The 13,744-nt window shown below is 41.5% G+C and overlaps 1 protein-coding gene across 14 annotated transcripts in view; it reads left to right on the top strand.

The window, feature by feature from the left end:
- The window catches only part of AMBRA1 (autophagy and beclin 1 regulator 1), a 161,360-nt gene that overhangs the window by 51,601 nt on the left and 96,015 nt on the right, over nucleotides 1-13,744 (top strand). For 9 of the 14 annotated variants that reach the window (XR_006740924.1, XM_045578093.1, XM_036427472.2 and 6 more), the window contains 2 exons: nucleotides 9,063-9,149; nucleotides 13,502-13,681. The exons of 2 other annotated variants lie outside the window; for them this stretch is intronic. Coding sequence is in view for 11 of the 12 variants with exons in the window: in XM_045578093.1 (XP_045434049.1) it covers nucleotides 9,063-9,149; nucleotides 13,502-13,681 (267 nt within the window). In the remaining variant the exon portion in view is untranslated. The remainder of the gene's footprint in view (nucleotides 1-9,062; nucleotides 9,150-13,501; nucleotides 13,682-13,744) is intronic. 3 more of the 14 variants (XM_045578092.1, XM_045578096.1, XM_045578094.1) reach the window with 2 other exon arrangements.

The raw sequence follows: 13,744 nt of genomic DNA, 5'->3' as shown, positions 1-13,744 counted from the left end.
CTTTTTTTTTTTTAACAGTTTCACCTGAGGATATTTTTTTCATTGCTCTTTAGAGAGAGTGGAAGGAAGGAAGAGGGAAAGAGAAAGAGAGAGAGAAACACATCGGTGTGAGACACATCGATTGGTTATCTCCTGCATGTGCCCCTACTAGGGCCTGGGATCGAACCTGCATCCCAAGTGTGTGACCTTGATCAGAAATTGAACCTGCAACCCTTCAGTCCACAGGCTGACACTTTAACCACTGGGCAAAACTGGTTAGGGCTGTAAGGACTTTTTACACAGGTATCCATTCAGCAGGCATCCAGATCTTTGAGATTATAACCATTAGTGCTAGTGAAAAGAACTTAATTTACTTTCTAATTGTAGTAGAAGGGGAAAATGAATAAATACTTAGCATGCTGGGAATTAAATGGCTTCCAGGCTCCACAGAGTTAATCTTCTGGGTGGTATTGATTGACATGCCGGAGGATGTTAATGTGTGATTCTTTTGGGATGTGATTCTTTGGGGAATGGGGGAGGAGAGTGGAAATTGCAGTTTCACTACTAATTGTACTTTAGGTGTCATTTATGACAATTTCATGTTGTCTAGACAGAGGGAAATGGTGGAGAAATTATTTCATGTCTGAAGTCAAATCCTGAGTCCAAATGGAATCAAGAAGGTTGCTGAAGTCAGGAACAGGCTGAAAGGGCAAGTAAACCCCCAGAGGTGAAGTAGTGAAAATCATATGTCACCAAGAGAAGCAGTTCAGAATGAACCCAGGGTATAAGAAAAGTGGATTTTGTTTTAGCTCAAGGACTAATAATGGGTTGTTTGGAGATTGTCCTCCTGTCTATTTCTGTAGATTCCAGAAACCTCATTACTTGGAACAGACATGAGCCAGGAAGGCTGTTTCTTCGCCTATCCTATACAATAAAAGTCCACTGTGCAAATTGTCCCCTTGGGTTGTCGTTTGGGGAGAGCAGGAAACCAGGAGACCGAGAGTTCGACAGTTCAACTTCTTGCTATGATGTGCACTGACCACTAGGGCAGCATGGAACATGGTGAGCGTTGGTGATGTGGCACTGGCAGTGGGCAGCAGTGGAGGTGCTGCTAACCCTGATAGCGGGACAGTGGTGGGATGGTGGAGCAGGTGAGCAGGCAGTACCAGGCTAAGGCAGGTGCGAGCAGGGGCCCAGGTGCTGCCAAGGGCCCAGAGGACAGCTGGGACCTGCCCTTCCATGCCAGACCTAGGGACCGCACCCATGCAGGAATTTGTGCACTGAGCCTCTAGTGGTTAATACTAGTAAATGCCCCAGCCCACTGCATTGCTTTTTTCTCATTCTTGTAAGGCTTTATTGACTAACTCTTTGCCTACCTGATGTTGGCTTTAAGGTTTTGCTTCATATTATATAGTGTTGCAATAGCAAATGTCCTTGGTTGAGGGTTTTTTCAATTCTAGGTCAGGAACATGAATGTGAAAAATAACCTAAGAGGGAATGTACAGGTTTGCTGTTACTGAACAACAAATGATTCTACCAATGTATTCTTATTGAATTAGTGGGTCTAGAGATAGACTGTTTTGGAATGTCTGTTCTGAACAAAATTACCTGAGAATTCAGGATTATTGATTCTATAAATCTCTTATTGATTAGGAGGGGGCAGTCAATCAGGATTCACTGCCTCTTAATTAAAGTCTAAACTTGTACATTATAGCTGCTGTTTGGGGGGGAGGGGGTATGTGCATGTGAGTATCAGAAATACCTGTGGAACTTGTCATTCATATACTTACTCAATCTTTAGTGAAAAGCCTCTGATCTAAATTCCTAGTTGAAAAAAAAAAAAGTCTGTGGTCAGTGAGCACACCACCCAATTCTCTCAGAGAAAATGGATTTGGAGGCAGAGTAAATATATCTATATAGATGACCTTGGACATTTGAGTTCAGATGCTGACAAAAGCGATTTTTTAAATCATAACTATAGTGCAATGTGTTGAGGATATAAAAGAGCTAAAGCATACTACCATCCAATCATTTTACAGTTGATGAAAATAACTATCCACCAAACAACAGAAGGTCAGATGTTCTCAGAAGGATCTGGCTGGCTTTTCAGACAAGATTTTTGTATAGCTAGATACACATTTGCACACTGCATAAGAATTCTGTTTTCAACTTCTTCCCTTTTGGTATGTGATTATGTTGTGCTCTGATGTTTTACCATCTATTGCTCATTACACAGAGGGATACATTAATGTTTTGTAAAGATACTTTAAAGCAAGCATGTCAAACTTGCTGGCAGCCGCTAGCTTGACATGCTTGCTTTAAGGCTTTTCTGGTGTAGCACATTGTTTGTGCTTGATGATAGTAAAATAAGGCCGATCCACACAGTGTGGGTTGTGAGTTCTTTCTGTAGTATATCTGGCTTTTCCCTGAGGTTATTAGCCTTTTAGGAGTGCCACCTTGCCTTACCTTGCCTTGGTCTACCCCACAGCAAGGGGCAGGGATTGCCTGCCAGGCTCTGCTAGCAACTGCACCATTTGCTTACAAGTACTTCCCTAGAAACTGGGGGGCCCTGCAGTGATCAGATGAGTACCTATCGTTGAATAACTTAAGTGATAATTGCCAGTGTGTGAAATGGGGAGGTTCTGATGCCTCCGCTTTAAAGCAGAGATGTCAATTTGAAAATCATAATAGAGGTGTCATTTCAGAACACACAATTATTTTTTACAAAGAATTAGGGCTTGTCATTTCCCAGCCCAGGCATGCACCAAGGCAGAGATCTGGAGCTTTTAGAGCAGGATTCAGAAGTGAGGAAGGCAAGAGTCCATCCTCGTTTCCGTGGCCTCCTGCTCCTTTGTCCCCCTGAAAACATTGCCCTCTTTCTCCTGTGGGGTCCCTTGGCAATACACTGTCCAGGAGTATCAGTGGTAGTTTCCCAGGCAAGTAGCCAGACTCTGACTTTATGATTTAACTAGAGGCCTGGTGCACGAATTTGTGCATGGTTGGGGACCGGCCAGCCTGCCCCTATTGGGGTCAATTGGGTGGGCCAGCTGAGGGTGGAGCTGTGGGCAGTTGGCCAGCCAGCCCCACCCCACTCCAGGATGAGGGGACAATTTGCATATTAGCCTTTTATTATATAGGACTAGAGGCCTGGTATACAAAACTTATGTATTGGGTGGGGGGGCGTTCAGCCCAGCCTGTGCCTTCTCATAGTCCAGGACTCCCTGGGGATTGGGCTTAAGCTGGAACTCAGACATCCCTCCACAGTTCAGGACCTTCTATTCCTTATTGCCTGCCTTCCTTGGAGGCCGGAGAAGCTTACACAACCTCCGCTGTGCTCACCAGCCATGAGCCTGGCTTCTGGCTGAGCAGGGGCGGAGGCGGGGGCCCATGGATCGTGGCTCATCCAGAAGCTGGGCTTGCTGCTCCTGGGACTGGGCCTATCAGGGGAAGGTGCTACCCCATCACCCTGCTGCCGCCGCCTCTGTGGGGCACCACTGCTGCCTGCCCTTGCTTGGCTTCCGCAGCCACCATGGCTTTGTCCTAATGGAGTTCTGGACATCCGGAAGATGTCTGGTCTTTCCAGTCTGATTAGCATATTATCCTTTTATTAGTATAGATAGGATAAGTCACTCAGGGACCAGGCTGTGCTGCGTTTATCAGGACAATTATGTCAGCACTTTAACCTTAAATGACCAAAGGGATGAAGGATGATACAAATAATTTCTGAAAATTATTTGTTCCTTCAGGAATTTCAGTGTGAGTTTTTGGACATCTTGCAACGTATGAAAGTCACAGGAGCAATCAGATGTCTGCTTATTCTTCCAAATCTACTTGGTCCTGTTGATTTGTTATCTTAGGTATCTATTGGTCTCCTATTATGTGTTAATTAGGATGTGAATTTTAGGAAAATAAAAAGGTGACTTGTACCCAGTACCTGCTTTCTTATAGCGTGTTGCCAGCAACAGAGATCAGACACAAGTACTTCAGTACAAGGTGACTCAAGAACAAGGCCTTTTAAGAAAGGCTTCAGAGTGTAATGGAGTATTGGGGAAGAGAGGATTAACTTCTGGCTGGCAGAGTCAGGTATTTGAGCTGTGAAGGATTTTTACAGGTAGAGAGGGGGAAGAACTTTCCAGAAAGAAGAAATGGCTAAGCAAAATACATAAATAGACAGTGAGGGTGTTTAGTTTTGCTAGAGCAATGTTTCCCAAAGTGTGGCTTGGGATCTCTTAAGTCAGAACTGAAGTGCTGTTCTTTCTTTTTCTTTCTTTTCTTTCTTTCTTTCTTTCTTTCTTTCTTTCTTTCTTTCTTTCTTTTTTAAGATTTTATTGATTTTTTACAGAGGAAGAGAGAGGGATAGAGAGTTAGAAACATCAATGAGAGAGAATCATCGATCAGCTGCCTCTTGCACATCCCCTACTGGGGATGTGCCCACAACCAAGGTACATGCCCTTGACCGGAATTGAACCTGGGACCTTTCAGTCCGCAGGCCAATGCTCTATCCACTGAGCCAAACTGGTTTCGGCTGTTCTTTCTTTTTCACTTTTCATTCTTTCATGAGTGTTCAGTGGAGTTCTCTAGAGGCTACATGACCATGTAATGTATATTGGCCAATAAACTGTGTGTTTGTGTATTAAAATTTTTTGTACTAATTTCAAATATAGTCAATATCCTCTATAATAAAAGCCTAATATGCTAAGTGTTAGTTGTCTAGTTGGCTGTTCAACCAATCAAAGCATAATATGCTGGTGATATGCTAAGGCCACTCAGCTACTGTGCATGACCACCAGAGGGCAGATGCTCTGACCGGTAGGTTAGCTTGCTGCTGGGGTGTGGCTGATTGGGACTGAGTGAGATGGGCTGGATGCACCCTGGAGCCTTCCTTCAGTCCCTCCCATGCCTCAGTTGTGCATCAGTGGGGTCCCTCAGCCTGGCCTGTGCCCTCTTGTAATCTGGGACCCCTCAGGGGATATTGGGAGAGCCAGTTTTGGCCCAATCCCACAGGCCACGCTGAGGAACCCCACTGGTGCACGAATTCTTGCACAGGGCCTCTAGTTAGTAGATAAAACTCTATAAACAAAATCTCTTTGGGGGGTCCTCAATAATTTTTAAGACTGGTAATGGAGTTCTGAAACCAAAAACTTTGAAATCCACCGAGCTAGAGCATACAGTATATCCAGAAGGAATGAGAAATTTGGCTTTATAGCTTTGAGTGCCAAGCTGAGGAATTTGGATATAGAGGGGTGCTATTAGTTTGGGTTTAGCTCCCCTGAACTGAAATAGCAGGTGTCATCCAGACATCAAAGCCAGGCTGAGAAATTACTCTATATCATGGACATCAGTGACATCTTAGCTTCGAGGCGCAGGCTTTTTATTTTAGGTCACTGAGTTCTGGCAATTATTTGTTTACAGTGATTGCAGAATATCTGAACATGTTTGTTGGCTTTAGGATATTGAAGGTTCTTTGAAAAAGGCTAACTGTAGGAGAGAAATCTCTTTCTTTGGCATTCCTAGGAGTTGTGATATTTACTCGTCTACTATATTTCTTACTTTATTCAACACCAATTGGAAAAGTTTTTTAAAAAATATTTTTTACAGAGAGGAAGAGAAAGGGATAGAGAGTTAGAAACATTGATGAGAGAGAATCATTGATCAGTTGCCTCTTGCCCACCCCTTACTGGGGATTTGCCCGCAACCAAGATACATGCCCTTGACTGGAATTGAACCTGGAACCTTTCAGTCCGCAGGCCGACGCTCTATCCACTGAGCTAAACCGGTTCTGGTGGAAAAGTATTTTTTATTCCTCAAGATAGTTCTTGTGTTGTAGCTGTAGAGAATTTAATGTTTCATCAGTGTTATGTGGGGTTTGTGCTAGTCATAGTAATTGGATCTCCTGATTTCATGGATTAGCAGTTAAAATGTCACATATATATGACTTGCCAGTCCACTGTATTGCTTGGGGAACAGATGGTGCCAACAGATCTGTAGTAAGTAGGCACAGGGGATGCATGTTCCAAAAGAACCTCATCAGGGTCTCCCAAGAGACAAAGCTTAACATTTTGATTTTACTCTGATTTAAAGAAGTCTTTTAGGTAAGCTGGAAGTTAGGGCGGGAATTAGACTTTGCAGGATTTTAAAATGGAATCATTAAAAATGAAATTATCTAATTCAACTCTTCTAGTTCAAGACTCTCCTTTATAGGATTCCTAAAAAGTCATCTCATCTCTCTTAATACTTTCACTCCTTGGCATAGTGAAGGGCCAGATTGGCTTTCTAACCTAGCAGGATCATTTCTAGGCAGAAATACTTCAGGTTAAACGTTGGTCACTCTGGAGGGTGCTCCTTGCCAAAGGGCTTCTGCTTCTTAAGCCGCCATTTATAGGATAGCACAACCAGGCTCAGAGATGTTCTGGACTAAACTCCAGAGCCCTTTGGGATGGAAGAAGCTTCTGGGTGCTCCAGGGCGGACAGCTGCTCCCAGATCTTGCTTCCATTCACCTGATTCCTATAGAACTAATTTATTAGTATTATTTATTTGCATAAATGCCCTAAATACTGTTCTCATAATTTCACTTTTCTTTTTTTCTCCAATCTATGTATCTCTTGTTACCCTTTCCTATCACATTCTGTATTTCAGGACTCAAATACATGCTGTTGTTTTATGTGCCCCTGTGAATGGAAAACAGTCCTGCTAATTAAACTGTGTCACACTATTATAAGAAACATTTCTACTTCAAATACAGTAAATGTGGGGAGGAAAGTATGTCTTAGAATTGAAACACTATTTCTGCTGCTATAAACAGTGATATCATTGAGGATTCATATTTTCATCCAGAGAGATGTATTTTATTTTTATTTATTTAAAAAAATATTTTTATTGATTTTAAAGAGTGAGGAAGGGAGATGAAGAGAGAAGATACATCAGTCAATTGCCTCCTGCTCACCCCCTACTGGGGATTAAGCCTGAAACTCAGGCATGTGCCCTGACCTGGAATTGAACCAGTGACTCTTGATACATGGGATGATGCTCAATGTACTGAGCCACACCTCCTGGGCAAGATATATTTTATTATTGTATTCTCCCTTCACTGGTAGAATGGTTTAAAGCAGCAGTTGCCAGTTGGTGGTCCAAAAGCCACTGGTGGTCCGTGAGGTCCGAAAGGTTGGCGATCACTGGTTTAAAGTGTTTTGTTTTTGTTTTAAAATATATTTTATTGATTTTTTTTACAGAGAGGAAGAGAGAGGGATAGAGAGTTAGAAACATCGATGAGAGGGAATCATTGATCAGTTGTCTCTTGCACACCCCCTACTGGGGATGTGCCCGCAACCAAGGCACATGCCTTTGACCGAAATCGAACCTGGGACCTTACAGTCCGCAGGCCGACGCTCTATCCACTGAGCCAAATCGGTTTTGGCTGGTTTTAAGTGTGGGGATTATAGCCTACTCTAGGGAGGAAACATCATTTAACAGTGGGTTTTTCTGGATGGGAAAGGTAGCAAGCTAGGTTGACAGGGCCTCTGTTGTACTTCTTCTTCAGGCTATTAGGGCAGTGGTCGGCAAACTCATTAGTCAACAGAGCCAAATATCAACAGTACAACGATTGAAATTTCTTTTGAGAGCCAAATTTTTTAAACTTAAACTTCTTCTAACGCCACTTCTTCAAAATAGGTTCACCCAGGCCGTGGTATTTTGTGGAAGAGCCACACTCAAGGGGCCAAAGAGCCGCATGTGAATCGCGAGCTGTGGTTTGCCGACCACTGTGCTAGAGGAAATGCTTCTGCAGCCAGTTGCAGGGATAAAGTGACCGCACATGACTATAGCCAAAGCCAGCCAGTTTTAATAACAATGAATTGAATTAACTCAATTGTAAAAGATTGGTAGCTGCTGTCCTTATTCTGCAGATCTGCTTTAAAGAGTCTGGCAGGGAGCCAGAGACCTATTCCCAGAGAGCAAAATGCTGTCTGAGAAGAGCAATGTGCATTTCTTGCTGAGACCATTTCCTTAGGAACGTGTCCCATGTCAGGAGCCTGATTGACTGCCAAGGCACATTTGAATTGGGAAACAGTGTGGCAGACATGGCAAACTGGGGGGCCCGTGGCCATGTTGATCAGATGTGTTTTTAACTGGCCTGTGTTGTACAAAAAGGGAACACTGTGTTAGCTAAAATTTAACAGGAGATTTTATGCAAAAGTCCAGATTTCTTCTACTCTTAATAAATAGTCAGGTCCACCAATACTGAGCCCACATTCTAGCTTGGATTCACAGTGGATACATATTGACTTTTATCTGCCTGGAGCGCAGAAGGTCCTGCAGTATAGCATAGTGGTTTGAAGCATTTTGGAGTTGAAGACCTTCACTGGAGGCTTAGTGCTATCACTTAAAGCTGTGTGCCACACAGCCCAAGGTTCTCGTGTATATACAGTAATGCCTAACTTCCCGGGTGCTGGTGCTCATTTACTCTTGAGTTACAGTTTTGAGACAGGTGGTTCAGGTGATTGGAAAGTATTGCATCAAAAAGAGTGCTCAATAAAATATGTGTATCACATATGGTCAGATGACCTTATGATTTTATGATTAGCAATTTTTGTCAGTTGTTAAGAGTCCCAGACATTGTTTCTTACATCCTTTCTTTCAAAAGGGTATTAGCAGAATTGATGGGTAGAAGATAAGGTGATGTGGCTTAGGATGAAATGGAGGTGCTGAACACCAAGATAAGTGTTGGCACTATAGGATAATCTCTAGTATGCCTAATTGCCTCCTCATGTGTTGATCATAATCTCCTATTTGTCACCTGGAGGTACTGCAAATAGAAGTAAGATCATGTCTCTGAAGCACTTGTTCATTTCTCACTGAAGACCAGTTCTACACAATACAGTGGCCATATCCAGGGTAGGAGCTCTGTAGCTCTTCACTTATTTATGTCTCTAAGTACTTAGCTTGCAGGAAGGGTGTGATCCCAGATAGCAGGTGTTAGCTAGCTGCAAAGGGGGATGTTATTTTTCTTTTCCCCCATTTTCCTTAATAAATGACCTCTGAGTTGGTAATTGACAGGGATTATTGCCATTTTTTTAATCTCTGCTAGGAGGCTGCTGGAGTCTTCCCTCATTTCATTATCCCGTTATGATGGAGCAGGATCCAGAGAGCACCCAATTTACCCAGACCCAGCGAGGTAAGGCTGAAGTGAGAAATGGCACTAGGTGGGGGGGCGGGGCTGCCCTTGGGGTTGCCAATTGCTGGAAGCCCCATTTTGTGCCTCTCTGGTCCTGGTGCTCTTTTACTCTTGAGTTACAGTTTTGAGACAGGTGGTTCAGGTGATTGGGAAGTATTGCAGGTAAGTGAACAGAACCTCTGGTGACAGACTTGTGACTGAGCTCTTATCCTATGGGGCTCATTTCTGTGAATGTGACACTAGAGGAGGAACCTGGGGATGCCACTGGCAGAGTCATAGGATAGAATATATTTCTTCTCTTAGATCAGTGAGACTGTTTTCATTCAGATGGACAGCCAAAAGGGAAATAAAAGTATTTATTAATAGAGAAATTACCTATAAATTCAAACATAAAGGAATCCTTCTTGCTCTCATTTGAGAGAGTTTAGAATATAAGAAAGCAGAAATCAAGCTCATTTAGTTGTTGAATATTTTGAGACTATCTGAAGGAAGAGATGACTGACAAATGGAACTAAATATAACAAGTTGGAACTTCATTAAATGCTTGACTTATACTGATTAGAAGACATTTTAAAAATTCTTGAAGAGATTAAAAAAAAATTTCAAATGAGTTGAAGACCCGCCTTAACCTGATACTGGTAAATGAGTGCCAAGTTTGGAGTGTTTGAGTTGATGAACGTTTATAGTGAGAAGCCCTTTGGTGTTGTCACAGTTGGACTTACTGATTGTTAATGATCTAAAGGAGGGATAACCTGCACTTAAGCAGAGCCAGAGCACACTGTGAGGCTCTGCCAGAAGAAAAGTGTGATAATGGTGGGGCTGGCAAGTTAATACAGGTCACATAGAGCTAAATGAGCTTTGCTCTAGTTTAAGAATTTCAAGTTAGAAAAACCTTAGACCAAGTTGATTCCAGTGATATTGAATGATCTTGTTGGCACAGTTAGCCCATGATGCTGAGCATTCTTTCTGAGATACTAATGAAAAGGTTCCCCATTATCCTCTTCCTTTGGAATGGCGAATCCAAGGATAAGGGAACACGGGGATTGAGGACTTTCAAACAGGTAGACAGTTTAAATGATGCCTGAAGCAAGAACATTTATTTTAATTCGTAATCATAATCAAAAGTAATAGCCCTAAATAAGAAAAGGAATATTTTCACATGAATAAAATTTTCTGAAACACTGAGATAGAGAACTTCTTGTAGTTCTTTTAGGATAGCAGTGGGAATCTCATCCCCAGAACATGACAGTTTACCAGTAATTCTTAAAGACCATAACTTGTCCTCCTTTCATGTTATTTGTTCCTAACAGAGAAACAAATAACAGAAAGTATCATACTTTATAGTGTTGTGTGTTTTCACATTTCCCCTTTGAGCACAAAATAGGTGTTTTTAAAGGGGAAGGTTTTAATAAATCTTTAAGAAAACTTAAAGATTTATTAAAACATTTAAAATTTTTACTTGTAACACTTCAGAATTTTATGGGGTTATCCAGCTCTTCAGTGGGAGGAGGATTGATACCTCATTACTGATGGTTTCATTTCTTTTTTCTCTTAGATTCACCCTGTGCACAGTATGTATAGGCCAGAGCACTCAGCATTCAGATCCTTAGCTGCCCTCTAGATACCCAAAAAGACAAGGATAGGAATGTATTTGTAGTTAGTAATTGTGCCAAGAATCCTTTTTAAAAAATCGTTGATGCCTAGTTCTATAGTTCAGGGAATTTTTGTCCTATCCTCTATAATAAAAGGCTAATATGCAAATTGACCAAACGACCGGTTGCTATGATGCACACTACCAGGGGACAGATGCTTACTACAGGAGCTGCCTCCTGGTGTTCAGTGGGCTCCCACAGGGGAAACATTGCTCAGCCAGAAGCCAGAAGCCAGAAGCCGGGCTCAAGGCTGGTGAGTGCAGCAGTGGCTTGGCAGCAGTGGCTGGAGCCTCTCCTTCCTCTGCAGCAGTCGGACATCCCCTGAGGGCTCCTGGACTGTGAGAGAGCACAGGTTGGACTGAGACACACCTCCCGCCCCCCAAGTGCATGAATGTTGTGCACCCAGCTTTCAGTAGTGAAATAAACAGTTGGGGTTACCTAGTGCTGAGATTGTGCCCTAGCATATGAAATAACAGTCTTATTGTCAGCTTCAACATTATTTTTGCCACTATCGCCAATAATATTTGCAAAATTTTCCCATTAGTTAGGGTTGGTTATAAACTCAGGAATGAATGTTCTTGTGGTCACTTTTCAGAATCAATTCCAAAAAAAACACAATAATCTTTATTCTCCTCTTAACTTTTTTAATTACTTTTCTAGTCTGATTGACTTAAGAATTTAGGCAATAATGGTTGATTTATGCTGGAAGGTTTTTTTTTTGTTTTTTTTTTGTTGTTTGTTTGGTTTTTTTTGTTTTTTTTTTAAATATTTGGTAGATACAGGAACAACTCAATAGTGTTGACTTCTATTTGTTGAAAATAGAGGATTCTTGATTAATTTTTGCAAACTGCATAGGAACAGGCCCATACAAATAATGAAGTTCTACAAGTTAATACCTTTAAAAAATTATTCTTGTGCTCTCATGATCTTGGCCAAAGCATCTGTTCATCCCATGCCCACCCGCTGTATAAAGATAGCTATATAAAGATAATTTGGACTCAGGTGCCAGCATCTTGTTTCATAACATAGACATTTGAGTTCCAAAGATTGTCAGCTGGCCTGCTTGGGAATCCATTTGATGGTTGGCACAGGACCACCACTTCTGTTATTTAAAAAGCAGCCTCAGGTCCTATAGCAGTTGATTCCAGGATCTCCTTTGCCCTGAGTCAGTAGATTTATTGAAGATTTGCCTAGAGACTTTGCCAGGGTAATGAAAGGTCAGGCAGCAAGATGTTTGTAAATACTTTTCCTACCATTTGGATATAACTCCTTTATTTCCATTCTCAATCAGTGTTTCCAGGTTTCCATTAAAAAAAAAATAGACATGCTGTTTTCCTTTTATATTTAAACATTATATAAATTCAGGTCCTCGGTAATCCTCATTAGGATTGCTGTGTTCCCTTTTAATTTTTTGTTTTAAATACAGAACTATATCGCTTACATACATATTAGTATATACATACCATTCTTCAATTTTTCCTCCATTTAAAATTATATTTTAGAAGGTTTCATGTGTGCATATAGGGATAATTTGTTCTTTTTAATAGCTATATAGTGTTTCTTTGTATGGATATAGTTTGTTTAATCTGTTAATGGGCATTTGGGGTGTTTCCCAGGTTTTCATTAATTCTAATCTCTGTATCTTTGTATCCTTGTGTGTTTCTGTAGGCTAAAATTTCCATTGGAATTGTTGAGTCAGTGTATACCTCAGGCAGGTTTTAAGTCTGGAAATTTCTTAGTAATCCATTTAATACTATCATATAAAACATTCTTCTACAGTTCATCTCTCACATTCTCAGTTAATAGCCTCAAATTATATAATGATGTTGTGAAAGATGGAGTGAAAACTTGAGAAAGAAGAGAATGCGGCACATTGTAGGGGATACTTGATGTTTTCAAGGAATATGAAGACACTAAGCAGCTGGAAGAATGCAGGTCTAGACTCTTTACTGAGAATAGTCTCTCTAGTAAGGGAGAAGAAAAGCAAAGACTGTTGTCTTCTGTACTGCTCAGTCCCCATATAGCTTCTGATGCTCTCTTGCAAGGCAGAAAATTTTGTTTTTATCCTTTTAGGTTTTTCTGTTTTTCCAAGTATATTTTACTCTCAGTCTATATCTTCTGTTACAAATATCTCTGAATAAATTGTTAAAGGAGAGAGAAGAGGCTCAGATCATTTTAAGGAGCTAGAACAAATCTAGAGTATGTCTGTTTGTTGGAGAAAAAAGGGGCTCCTGGTGAAAATGCCTGTGCATGCCTTCTTTAGTGATCTCAGGTTTCCTGTCTCCTGGCCTGCTTCCTCATCTAAAACGGAAAGAAGAGATGACTTATTGATGATTGCTGTGATCCCTTTATTTCTTGTATTCTACGTAAGGATGATTGAGGGAATGCTGTGAGTCTTAAAGGGCTCCCTTAAGAGACTAAAAAAAGTCGAAGTGTTATTCTCTTGGGAGGGGACAGCTGTTGATCAGATAAGGACTGATTAGACAGTCTCTTTGCCTTATCTCAGAACAGAAACATTGGTGGTAATATCTGATAAGCATATTGTGCAGTACAAATCTCCTGGTGAGTTAAATGTCTTTATTTTTCATGTCTCCGGATTGTCTCAGCAGGGAGATGCCAGGGGAGAACTGGATTTACTGTTTTTCACAGTTTCCCCCACATTAGTGCTAGTTTGTGTTTGTCCATCTCTGTCTCTCTCAGATTATCTCCTGCTGCATACTACGCTCAGAGGATGATCCAGTATCTTTCACGGAGAGACAGTATTCGCCAGCGCTCCATGCGCTACCAACAGAACCGGCTTCGCTCTTCCACCTCCTCCTCTTCTTCAGACAACCAGGGTCCATCAGTAGAGGGAACCGACTTGGAATTTGAGGACTTTGAGTAAGTACATACTCAGCTTGCTTTCTTCCCTCTACTCCCAAGCTAGAAGTGCTTCCAAGTTGG

This window comes from Pipistrellus kuhlii, unplaced genomic scaffold (assembly GCF_014108245.1).
Source record: "Pipistrellus kuhlii isolate mPipKuh1 unplaced genomic scaffold, mPipKuh1.p scaffold_m20_p_9, whole genome shotgun sequence".
Taxonomy (NCBI): Eukaryota; Metazoa; Chordata; class Mammalia; order Chiroptera; family Vespertilionidae; genus Pipistrellus; species Pipistrellus kuhlii.
The sequence above is the reverse complement of the archived record's forward strand: the minus strand, read 5'-3'. Positions and strand labels throughout refer to the sequence as shown.